Source organism: Tinamus guttatus, unplaced genomic scaffold (assembly GCF_059628265.1).
Source record: "Tinamus guttatus ecotype Peru unplaced genomic scaffold, ASM5962826v1 Tinamus_guttatus_pri_ptg000459l, whole genome shotgun sequence".
Taxonomy (NCBI): Eukaryota; Metazoa; Chordata; class Aves; order Tinamiformes; family Tinamidae; genus Tinamus; species Tinamus guttatus.
The window spans coordinates 4,810,704-4,823,194 of record NW_028288993.1 but is presented as its reverse complement, the minus strand read 5'-3'; the positions used below and the strand labels follow the sequence as shown (position 1 = coordinate 4,823,194).

General features: G+C 48.9%; 1 protein-coding gene across 1 annotated transcript in view; it reads left to right on the top strand.

Annotated features, from left to right (window-relative positions):
* The first annotated feature begins 3,598 nt into the window (after positions 1-3,598).
* The window catches only part of GGT1 (gamma-glutamyltransferase 1), a 112,826-nt gene continuing 103,933 nt past the window's right edge, over positions 3,599-12,491 (top strand). The window contains exons 1-10 of the mRNA XM_010217402.2: positions 3,599-3,806; positions 4,464-4,591; positions 4,812-4,901; positions 5,205-5,397; positions 6,507-6,664; positions 7,543-7,692; positions 8,208-8,344; positions 9,237-9,421; positions 10,245-10,372; positions 11,119-11,231. Of these exons, the coding sequence (XP_010215704.1) occupies positions 3,643-3,806; positions 4,464-4,591; positions 4,812-4,901; positions 5,205-5,397; positions 6,507-6,664; positions 7,543-7,692; positions 8,208-8,344; positions 9,237-9,421; positions 10,245-10,372; positions 11,119-11,231 (1,446 nt within the window). The 5' untranslated portion in view covers positions 3,599-3,642. The remainder of the gene's footprint in view (positions 3,807-4,463; positions 4,592-4,811; positions 4,902-5,204; positions 5,398-6,506; positions 6,665-7,542; positions 7,693-8,207; positions 8,345-9,236; positions 9,422-10,244; positions 10,373-11,118; positions 11,232-12,491) is intronic.

Genomic DNA, 12,491 nt, shown 5'->3' with positions numbered 1-12,491 from the left:
TGGGGCTGCTTTCCTGCTTAAGAGGACCGCACACTTGCTCAGGTGCTTCCTGTCGGTTGGTAGAAATGTTGCAACGAAGCCATTTCAGCTCTGTTCAAGAATAAAGGGATGTGCAGCCTGTGCTCCTCACCCACCTCTGCTTGGGACCCGTTTGTGGTGTGATGTGCAGGGCCCATTGCAACTGGAGAGCTCTCAATGAGGAGGCAGGTCTGATGTTACAACTCTGTGATCTTTGCCAAATTCTTGTTGTGTAATGTGTCCATGCCCTGGCCTTTGGATGAGCATGGCACATATTGGCCTGCCAGAGGGAAAGTCTCATGGATTGTGCAACGGAGAGGTAGTTCATGCAGAGCAGCTGACCTGAGCTTTGGGGTACGAGCAGCAATGCAATATGCCCTAGAAGGTGTAACAGCCAGGTACAGAAGAGGCAGAGACCTGTTATGGCCTCTCTCAAAGGCCCGCTGCCAAGCAGCACCTGAAACGCTCACTGCGTTTCCAAAGGGCTGGATTTGGCAAAGATCTGAAGGTCAAAGCCAACTTCAGGAGACAATACTTGGAGCACCCTGTCCCTCGGGCTGCTTGTCTGCACACACCAACTGTTCTCAGTGCTCCCAGAAATAAATCACAGCAGAGACTCGTGCTCTGAGCAGAGGGCGTTCCTGAAACGCACCTGGCCAGGGCACGGGCAAGCACCGAAACACGGGCTGCGGCACCAAGAGCTGCAGGCTCCGGGTCTGCCTCCCCATTGCCGAGTGTTTGGCTCTGCTGGGTCGCAGCTAGGAAGGGAGTGAGGTCTGTACAAGGGATGCCTCATGCAGGCCCAGCCCCAGAAGAGGTCAAGGAGCCTATGGAATTTCAACTGGAGACCAAGGTAAAGAGGATTATTCTCATCCGAGCTGGCTTTGTGCTGTTGTGAACGAGAAAGCTGCTGATCTTTAGCTGTCAGAGCTGCTTCTTCTCTAGCAGGATCAGCCTGACACAGATGCACTTTTGTTAGGAGCATTCCCTTCTCCTGGCGCACGGCTCTGACTCCTTGCATGGCCCAGCCAGAGGAAGATACTGTGGTTCTGTAGCATGGAGCTGCTCTCTGGGGTTTCCCCTTCTCTCTTCCTGCTGCCTGGCTCCGTGTTGTGGTCGTGCACCCACAGATTCGGTTGCAGAGGACGACTCGAGCCCCTGGCCAGGAGCCTGTAGCTTAACATGCCGACTGCCAGGCATGGGCCACCCTGGGCTTTGCAGCACAGCCCAGCAGAGAGAGGCCTTCAGATGAAACAAAGGTACCTTCTGCCTAGCTGGGCAGATAAAAGATGCCCTGGCATTTCTTGCAGCGCCTGGAGGAGGCTGCCAGGGCTGAAGCCGGGCTTCCTCTGCCAGCAAACACGAGTGTCTTTAAGGCCCGAGGCTGTGTGCGAGCTATTGTTGGGGACATAAAGGCTTCTCTGTTCCCCTGCCCGGAGCTGCCCGGCAGACATGCCACTGCGCTCTTTTAGAAGTAAATCAAGTCCTGAACCTGGAAAGAGGTTTTATCTATCTACCTTCCACTGCCCCTGATTAAAATTGTATACATAGCAGGGCGTGCAGCGGATTTACATCCTGTTGTGAGCAGAATTGCTGAGAGAGAGGCATCCTCAGTGCTGCTGCTCACAGATGCAGGGGTTGGAGAGCAAGCGGATCTCCCCGTTGGAAATAACAGGATGGGGGAGAGGTGGAGGGGGCTGTGCTTGCTAATCTCCTCCCTCAGAGAAGTCTGGCTGCCTTTTAGCTCGCTCGGAGCTGGCGTGCTCGCTGCGCCCTGGTCCTGCGTGTGCTGCTGCTGCAAGGCACCAAATGCTGCTCTGATTGCTGCAGTTTGCTCCGCGTTGGGTGTGGAATATCCACGGAGAGCGTTTGCTCTGCTTTTCATCCGCCATGCCATGGATTGGCCTGTCTCTGCGGACAGCAGGCACCTCGGCGAGGTAAAGGGCATCTTGGTTATTGCACCAGTGCAGTCATCACGGTGAATATCCGTGGAATAAGCTGGAGGAATAAACTGCACTATGCAGGGGGAAGTCTGTCCCTGCAGGTGGTATGATGACTTTGGGTCTTTCTGCTGAAACAGCCATGTGATGGGAAAGCAACAGGGTCAAAGAACAGATGCTCAATCTGTATTCCATGCAAAATCAGTCTCAACTAAGTGGTGATGTCTCTCCATCCCTCCAACAGCTCTTGACTGATGCTGGTGTATGTCCAGGATAAGCCTGGAGCAGAGCTTCTTGGCGTGCTATGCTGATGCCCAGGTGGACAGTAACCCTGTGAGGCTCAGGGCAGCTGGGTTGAGCACTGGGAAGCAGCAGACATCACCTGCTAAAGGTGGCAAGCTTTTTGGAAAGGTGTTCTGGGCAAGGGCCCCTGTACAGGAGCGGGAGGTCCTGGCACAAATAGATTGTCCAAGGTGGCAGGGACTGAAGGTGTGTGTTGTGTTGGTCAGTGTCAACCTCCCGGACAGGGGCTCCTTCACAAGTAGTGGTATTAAAAAGGTTACATGAAGCTGAAGCTCTGAATTTCTCAACTGAGTATGACCTGAGTCATTGTTAATAGCAATTATTTTCTGCTGCCTGGGTTTCCCTTCTTGCCTGTGAAATTGCAGCTTTCTTGGTGTACAGGGTTACTTACGTGCTACAGGACAGGTTCTCACTGAAGTGGGAGCTGCTGGTTTGGAGCCTTCTCATTGCCCTTCCCGTGGCACTGCAGAGCGGTTACGTCAGGCGTCTGGGAGTCCCTGGGGCGCTTGCTGGAGCGGGTCGCTTTGGAAGCAGGGTGGCAGCAACAGGTGAAGGGGAAGCTGGTAAAAGCTTTAGGGTGGGTAGAATGGCCGTCCTGTCCAGTGGAGGCGCAGGCACAGCTAGGCAGTGCCCATACAAGCGATCTGGATACGTATCTGAGTGAGGAAATACTTGGAAGAGGCACTTGGTGAGAGATCTGAGGGGAGGAGGTGCCTGTTCCCTGCCAGCAGCTTGGAACTACTTGGGGATCTGCTGGACAGCAAGGGCTGAAAAGGCAGGAAGAAGTTGTATGATGGGTATGAAGAAAGAAGGAAGAGCTCAGTGTAGGTGGCTGCGTGTTTGGAAAAAGCCCCATGGAGTGGATGTGACCCTTGAGTCCATCACACAACGTGTGAGGCAAAGGGCTTGCCAGCATGTGCCGGAAGGCGAATTTTGGGAAAGCTCCCGACAGAACTTGCTGATGTGATTTGGGAACTAAATCAAATTAAGCCTGGCATAGGCCTCTCCTCCCGAGCACTGGAGCAAGGTGGTGACCAGTGGTCTTATCTGCTACTGAAATGTTTGTTGAACATATACAATCAGAGAGTAAAGTCACAAAGAATAACTGTCCTATCACCATTGAAAGGTCATGGCAGGAGGGTCCTTGCTTCCATTAGGAACATCTGCCCTCTTGATGTTCTGCTTCATTTCAATACTGATGCTGCCCTGATGGGTTCTTCCCAAACCCCTCTTTCATGGGCAGAGCAGTTGGTTATTGGGGGAAAACAGGATCCAAAAGAAGATGCATGGAAAGGGAGCTCATGTGCCTGACCACCTACTCGCTAGTTCTATGTGGCCCAGAAACACCAAGGTCCATCATCCTGTCTCTTCTTCCAGGAAGATGAAGAGACACTTTTTGGTAGTCGGAGTCTTAACTGTGATCCTGCTGGGACTCATCTTGTTCCTGGGACTCTTCTTCGGGCTGCGCCATGGCTCACGGGACACACATGTCTACAAGAGAGCAGCTGTGGCTACTGATGCGGGGCAGTGCTCAATAATTGGAAGGTAATAACAATTGGTAATGGTGACAATTCTTTTGTGACTTGTTAGCTCTGAAAGCTCTTGCATGAAACAAAACTGTTCCGTTTCCTCTGGTGTCCAAGTGCAGCTCCAGTAATTGCACAGCACCAATACCATCTGATCTCCCTCTGAAATGACGAAGCCAGAGTAAAACCTGGGTTCTTAACATGCCTCGCCAACACTACTGCAGTTACTCAAAGGCGAGAGTGGTCACAGATTCTGCAGGCACAGAAACAACGGGAACGATGCTTTTCAAGCTCCTTTTAGAAATCTGTTTGTCAAACTGTCCTCCACTTCTAGATGCAAGAGCTCCAGATTTCGGCCTCCTTGGAGACCTGTCATTTTGCACATGTAGTGAATGTGTCTTGGGTGTTGGTCTCCACAAGTATTTTGACACATCTTTGTGTTTTCAGGCTAGTCTAGATGCCTTTTTAATGAGGGCTGATCTGGTCTGCACCTGGACCAGCAGGATCTGTTCTCTAAGTGACAGAAACTCAAAACTTCCTACTTGGGAGGGTCCTATAGACAAGGTGTGGATAATTGTGCATGAAAGAGCTGTCATATCTGCTATGACAAGCTGTTATACCTGCACTGAAACACGGCAGCACGTCCCTGTAAGATGCCTTCTTTTTTGCTGCGCAGGGACATCCTTCAGCAAGGAGGATCAGCAGTGGATGCAGCAATTGCAGCTCTGCTCTGTGTAGGACTCATGAATGCTCACAGCATGGGCATTGGAGGGGGCCTCTTCTTTACTATCTACAGCAGCACAGGTAAGGGACAGGGTGGCTTAGATGTGGCTGGAAGAATTCCGGAACTGTTGAGAGCAAGGAGAGATGGTTTATCCTACCTGAGTGAGGACTAAAAGAACAGACTCTCCTCAAAACTGCTGCCAAGACACCAGCTCCCAATGGTCAAACTCCTTCAGTAGAAACAGGATCTGTGTGCTGAATCCAGAGCTAAAACACCATCTTCCTTGCCCTGTCTTTAAAGGGAAAGTGGAAATCATTAATGCAAGAGAGGTGGCTCCAAAAAAAGCAACGCCAGACATGTTTGGGAACAACACGGAGATCTCTCAGAAAGGTATGGCCTTTACACTGCTTTGGGAGACTTGCATCTGCCAACTTTCATTTCCACCTGAGTAACCAGCAAAAGGGTAGAGGTGCTTCAGCAGTCCATAATGTGTAGACATGAGTATTGGTCAGAATAATTTTGTTGTGTTGTATGTGTAGGCTGAGCTCGTAATAGTATGTGTGATCCCTGCCTAAAAACAAAGCCAACAGAGAAGTCCTACATTACCTCCTACTCTATAAATTGCTTTTATTTGTGTGTGTGTGTGTGTGTTTTCTCTTTGCTATGTGCTAACACATCCCTTGTTGGCTCCAGGAGGTCTGTCCATCGCAGTTCCAGGAGAAATTCGTGGCTATGAATTGGCTCACAAACGTCATGGCAAATTAGCATGGAAAGACCTGTTTCTGCCCAGCATCAAGTTGGCAAGAGAAGGATTTCCAATCGGGAAAGGCCTTGGAGCAGCCATCAAATCAAGAGAGAAATCAATTGAAAGCAATCCCTCACTGTGGTAGGTAGAGCAGTAACTGTCCTAGACAGGAAATTTTGGGGTTACTGCATTCTAGATGAAGAGTGTCTGTGTTTGTGTAATGTGGTGTCCCTGAGGACTCTCCCTCCCCTCTGATGTTGCTGAATTATGTGGCCAATTTCAGGAAAGTTGAGTCCTGACTTCTAAAGTGAGATGAAGTCTGCTCTTAAGGTCCATTTGTCAGAGCAGAGGTGGAACTTGAGTATGTGCTGGACTAGCTTTGTCACATGGCAATGTGTTTGTCCGAATTCTCATGCTTTTCTCATGCTGTGACTGCGCTAAGCTAATCTGTCTTGCATTTTGGACAATTGCAGAGTGTATTCCTCCTTAAACATCTGCTCTTAGACTGTAGGAAACCGGGTTATCTGTTATTTTGGAGTCAACCTTCCTGGTGCAATACCTCTGACCCTCCCCTTCTGGCAATGACTGAACATAGAGAGTTTTAAATGCTCCTTCATTTCCTCTTACATTCAGATCCATAGTGTCTATGTCCAGCTCTAGCGGACAAGCCTCTCTTGTTCCTTAAAATCTCTGCTAGCTATAGGATATTTTACAACCCATTTGGTAAGGTCAGCCTGGGCCTATTGCCCGTGCTTCTGTCTGGAGGGCCAAAGCATCATGTCCATGATGAGAGAGTTAGAGGTGGAACTATGCCTACTTCAAAATACTCTGACAAATAGAGATCAAAATGCTTTTTCCTGGACTCATTGGAAGCTTTGACTATCATAGCTTCATAGAATTCAATTGAATTGCTTGAGTTCAAGGAGTTCAAGACCTCTCACAGGCCTCTTGAGGCTGTTTTAAAAGCCCTGGGCAGATGGGGAGGGCAGCTGCCAAGACAAGGGTTGATGCTCTCTCCTTCAGGATGTGCTGAGCAGGTTCTGAGCAGTGTGGAACCCCATTTCAGAGGCCCCTGTTTGCTCGTATGTCCTAGTGCATGTGGTCACCTGTGTGGCATGGCTCAGGCAGGTCCTCCTCCTTGCAGGCAGCCTCCAGCACGAACAGTCAAATGCCGTGGCAGCTGATACAGCTACATGTAGTTTGGAACTTGCCTCTCAGATCTAATCCTTTCAATCTCCTTTCTCTGTTAGTGAAGTGTTCTGCAAAGAAGGAAAAATTCTACATGAGGGCGATATCGTCAAGATGCCTAAACTCGCCGACACATACGAGACTATAGCCAATGAGGGAGCAGATGCCTTTTACACGGGAAACTTGGCAAAACAGATCATCGCTGACATCCAGAGTGTAGGTGAGAAATGGGATGCTGTCCAAAATGGCCTGAGTGATGTGGCTGCTGCAGCTCAGCACCCAGAGATGAACCTGCAACCTGCAGAGCCCTCGGAAGCAGGTCAACCCTGCTGCTGAAATGCTGCCTCTGAGATATGTGGCAACAGGATGCTCAAGAGATGCTGTTAGCGCTTAGAGGTGTAATAGATGTATTTTGAATTAGGGCAGAAAATCATGGTATATACTGTGCATTTCTGCACATTATAGTCTATTCAGAAATACATAGACTTGCTATAGTACAGTCGATATGTGCTGTCTACAGAGCCTGAATCTGACCACTTAAAACAACACATGCTCCTCTAATAAGTTTGTTTAACCTCTGGATGCCGCTAGATGGTGGCAGTATCCTGTCCTTGCGAGCTGGCATTGGCTACCTTCCATGAACTGCATGTGAACAAGTCATTTACTGGTTTTCCTTGTGTCATTAAATACTGTCTTCCTCCTTTTGATAAGAAGGGCAATGGAAAGTACAAATTGCTCTGCTTGCTGGATAGCGCAAAGCATCTGCATCCAAAAACTGCATCTTTCTTCTGTAAACAGAATTCTTTGGATCATTTTGTTCCCTAATACTCCTGGTGTCCTCTGTAGAAATAGATAAATCACCAGATTTTTTTTTGCTGCTTTAGATCTGCCAACTTCAAGCTCGGGCTTTCTGAGCAGGATCTCTCAGGGAAAAAATACTTTCTGTGCCACCCATCTTTGTTCTCTTTACTTTGCAACATTTTGGATTTGCCTGTGTCCCATCCCATCCTTACTGTGATGCCAGATTGTGAAATATTGTCAACTCTTCCCGGTGGAGATCACATAAACCCACACCAATAGTTGTCTTCTCGCTTCTAGGGGGCATCCTCACAATGGAGGACCTGCAGGATTATAATGCAACAGTGATTGAAAACCCTATAAAGATCAACCTTGGGGAGTTTACTCTCTACACACCTAGTTCCCCGCTGAGTGGCCCAGTGCTAGCACTCATTTTCAACATACTGAAAGGTGAGAGAACCATTGAGTGGTGACTTGTGGGCAGCAGGAGCTCAGAGAGCTCCAAGGACAACTAATCATCTGCTTTTGGAGCTGGCCTGTGTAGCGTGCTGGAGGGTGGAGAACAGCAGTACTTTTCCTCAGGGGTGTCTGAAGCCCCAGAAAGGACCAGAGAAGTAGGAACGTTCCTCTTCTGCTGTAACCTTGGGGATGTGTCCTTGGTACATGAAACATAGGTGCGAAGGGGGAAAAAATTCTCCTCACTGGGGCATTCTCCAGTACCTGAATGGGCAGAAAGTAACTTGTACTTGAGGCATCATTGGAAGACAGCTTCCCAAGTGAAAATCCTGATTCCTACTGAGCCCAAAGCTACCAGAGCTGTGTTTTTCAAATGGAGGTTAGGACAGTGCAGTCCGCGTCTCTGTACAGGTGATGGGCTTCAAGATGATCCTGTTCACAGTTTTATTAGCAGCCCATTCACCATGTTTCTTCATTTGTGTTCACAATAGTTTGTCTTCTGTTGCCAGGATATAATTTCTCTGTTGACAGCATCAAAACCCTGGAGGAGAAAGGCCTGACTTACCACCGCATTGTGGAGGCCTTTCGCTTTGCCTACGCCAAGAGAACTTTGCTTGGAGATCCAAACTTTACTAACATGGAAGAGGTAACTGGCAAAAGCTTTTTCCTTCTGCAGTACCAGTGTTCCCTGGAACCTGGCTCCAAGTTTGCGAGTGATGAAGCACTGTCAGGGATGTTCCATCCTCCTGCTGTCTGCAGGCATTGAAATGTCTCTGAATTAAAGCACCAGGTCCTATGGCAGTGACTTATGACTGAGCTGTGAGGAATATAAATGGAGGAAACCTTCCTGCTTTAGGCAAAGCAAAATCCTCAATTTCTCAGGAGCTTTTGGGTATACCTAGGTCTAACCTTCCCTGTTTTAATCGCGTTTGAAGTCTTATGCACTAGATAATACTCCCGGCACCCATGTGGCTCTCTGAACACAGTCCTGCCTGTAGTAAATGGACCAGCAGATGTGAAGGGCTGAGGCAGGGATTCTACTTCTCCTGACTCTGCACTTTGTGCTCTTATTTCTGCAACTTTCCAAAAGCAGCAGGATCTGAGCGCAGCCGTATTTGATGGACACAAACTTGCAATTTACAGAGTATTTATCAGCTCTAGCCCTCTCAGCCTTTTTCTTCTCTCATCTCTAAAGCAAGTGTAATACTGCTTGCATGTGGCTTACCACAGTGCTGAGGATAGCTTTCCATAGAGCTACAGTAATGGATGTTGATTAACTTCCCACAAGGGCTTCCACAAAGGGCTGCACTGTAATAGCTGCTTCTGCGACTGCTTAAAGTGCTCTTTGGTAACACATCTACCTTCCAAGAAGATGGAAGACTCCTGCTGGGAGTACGATTGTGAATATTTCATAATGAGTGAGTCTCATTGCTGGGACTTGCCAATCTTCTGTGGTCTGAAGTGCTGGATGTCAGCCTTGTAACTACATGTCTCTGAAACCTAATCTGCCAAGTAACTGCCCTGGATTTCTCTGGCAGGTGATCCGAAACATGACATCAGAGCTCTATGCAGACAGTCTCCGGAGGAAAATCACAGACATCTCCCATCCAATCGACTACTACGAGCCAGTGTACTACACTGCAGCTGATGCTGGTACATCCCACCTCTCCATCGTGGCTGATGATGGCAGCGCTGTGTCCGCCACCAGCACCATCAACCAATAGTATGAGCTCAGACGTTACTTCCACGTAGGCCTCTGCTGTCTTCCTAGTGGTTCTGTGGTTGGTATAAAACATCACTGAACTGGCATCTCCATAGTGGGGCAGTGATGGGTAGCTCTGCTGATGGGCACCTCTGCTGAGCTTGCAGGTCAGTTCTCAATGCCAAGCCCTGTGTGGTTGGGTCAGGCTGAGATATGTGAACTAGGGTCCTCTCATGTCGGGTTCACCCACCGAGGAGATATCCGCAGCATCTGGATCTTCTCATAGGCATGCTATCGCTGCCGGCTCTGGCTTCCCAGGCATTTGGAGGAAATTTGAGCTGATGCAGCTGCCCTGGAAGTGGCCTGTTTGCCTCCGCGCACTCTCAGGGAGAGTTTTGTTCAGTGTGTTTGCTCTGAAGCTGCGGGGGTAAAGGCTCTCCCTTCTGTTCCTAGTAAACTCATTCTGGTTGACACATCTAAGCAAAACCCTCCCCAGCATTCCCCAAATGTCCCAGCCTTTGGATTGTGCTGCCTCTAAATGGACTGCAGCGCTGGCCAGTGACAAGGGCAATGAACTGTATTTAGCTGATGTGCTGGTTTTTCTCCTTGGGGCCCTTGCAGGGAGCTATACAACAGAACTCTGGGTTGCCTTCCCTCTTGGTGTAGCTGGTGCTCAGGGTATAAACTGCTTCCTCTCCCCATATGATAACAGAATGCCCTTTATGGTGGGGAAATGAAAAGTTACTCCCATCAAATCCCAGGTTTCACATTGCAGTAATTCACCTGGAGTTCTGCCTAGATTTTTTTCTGCCTTTGACATGTCTGTGCCAATTGTTTTGTTTAGTTTTGGCTCTGAGGTACGATCCAACGTGAGTGGCATCATATTTAATGATGAGATGGATGACTTCAGCTCACCTGACATAATCAATGGTTTCGGGGTGCCTCCTTCTCCAGCAAACTTCATAGCACCAGGTAGCTATAAACCGCATTCCCACCTCAGTCTCTTGGCTGTGTCTTGCTTACTACAGCTGGGGTGTCTGCAAGTGCAGTCCTTGTGTCTCGAGTGATGGACTTAAAGATGATCCTGTTTGGCAGTTTTATTAGCAGCCAGTTAACCAGGTTTCTTCATTTGTGTGAGGTGTAGATCTGGGGTTTCCTGTGGAGGGTTGAGGTCAAAGTGACGCTTTCTCATCCCTGCTGAGAGGGCATGACCAGCTGCTCTGGATGGCGGGGAGGCCAGCTAAAGAAGAACCCCTTGACATGCTTCTGATATCCGGCCGGAATGGCCGGAAACTGAAACATCAAAAATTCCATAGGAACTTAAGGAAAAATTTCTTAACAGTGAGGGTGACAGAGCACTGGAACAGGCTGCCCAGAGAGGTTGTGGAGTCTCCTTCTCTGGAGATCTTCAAAACCCGCTTGGATGCAGTCCTGTGCCACGTGCTTTAGGTGTCCCTGCGTATGCAGGGGGGTTGGACTAGATGATCTCTAGAGGTCCCTTCCAACCCTAAGCATTCTATGATTCTATGATTCTATCCTTTCCTGGGGAGCTTGGGGCATGGCGAGTAAAATGCTTTGGGGCATTTTGAGCAAGACTTATGTGAGCCGAGTCAGGCAGGGGACTGCTGGGGCTCTGGGTTTGGACATGGAGTGGGAGGCAGCAGGCTGCAAAGTGCCAGCGAGAGGCTGAGCCTCTGTCACGTCTGTGTCCTCAACAGGTAAACAGCCGTTGTCCTCCATGTGCCCCTCCATCTTGGTGGACAAAACAAATCAGGTCAGGATGGTGGTTGGTGCTTCTGGAGGAACAAAAATAACCACGGCCACGGCACTGGTATGTGATGATATGGGCAACCTGGGGACAAGGGAGAGGCAGGATTTGGGATAAGGGGCTCAAGTCTCCATCTGCATGATGTGACCATGGCCACTGCTTCCTCTGAGCCTCAGCATCCACTGCAGACTGGGAGGCAGCATTTGGTTCGGCCTTCCAAGGGCCAGACCACCCAACCCCAAGGCCCTCATAGGCCTCCTACTAAATTATTTCCTTTAATGCATCCAGGTGTTTCCTTTGGTTAAGTTCTATTTGAAAGAAAAGATTTGTGGCTTCAATTTTGCTTTGACCTCTATCCTCTGGATCTCTGCAAAATAATCTCTTTGGAGCCATTCCCATCCCAAATTATAAACTTTCTGGAATAGCTAAACAGGCTCTTTCCTAACTGGCCCACTGCCTTGCCTGATACAGCGTTTGTGAGCGGAACATGTGTGCAATTAAACCAATTTTATTCTGAAAAGGGAGGCTGATGCCCACTTCTGCCCTGTGTATAAGAGGACTTTGAAAAGGAGCTGACATGGGCATGGGGTGAGATCCCCTTGAGGCTTTCAGTGCTGGGTGCCTGTAGTAGGTGCTGCTGTTCTAGATGTGGTTGCCAAGGTTGCTTATTCTTATTTATTAAAAAAAAAAAAATCGTTGTTGCTCTTTCAAACCTTTCCAGTTTGCAAAAGTGTTGCTAAAATGTGACTTGCTCCAGAAATGGTCCCTTCTCTAACACGGAGGGAATTGGCGTGCCAGCGTTGGCCCCTCCGCACTTGGGCGCCCCAGGCTGGGTCCTGCTCCATGGCTGAGGCAGGAGAGCAGCTCTGCAAAAGCTGCAACAAGCAGGTTCAGAGCCCTTATCCTGAGGCTCTTCTCATTTGCCAGCAGCTCCAGTTTAAGTAAGTGGGAAGGTTTAAGGGAAAAGGCTGTGCGATGGCAGGAATTAGTAACCATGTGTTTGCACCAAGGTGACTCCTGTGGGTCTAAATAAGCTGGCACTGGCTTAAGCAGAGTTAGGATAAATCCTGACACAACAACTTGAGGATCAGATCCTCTTCCTAAGCTAATTGCAACCCCTGAGGTCCTGTTTGTGTGGGAATCCTCCAGAGTGTGTACAGGAATGTATACAAGAGTGTATACAAACCAAGTTGCTGCAATGCACCGTTGTTTTCCTCAGCCAAGAGAGGGTAAACTGGATGGAGCATGAACAAGAAATAAGCATCTTTGCGCATTCTGGTAAAAATCCTTCAGAAATGTCTGCCAGTGCTGCTGCAGTGGGGT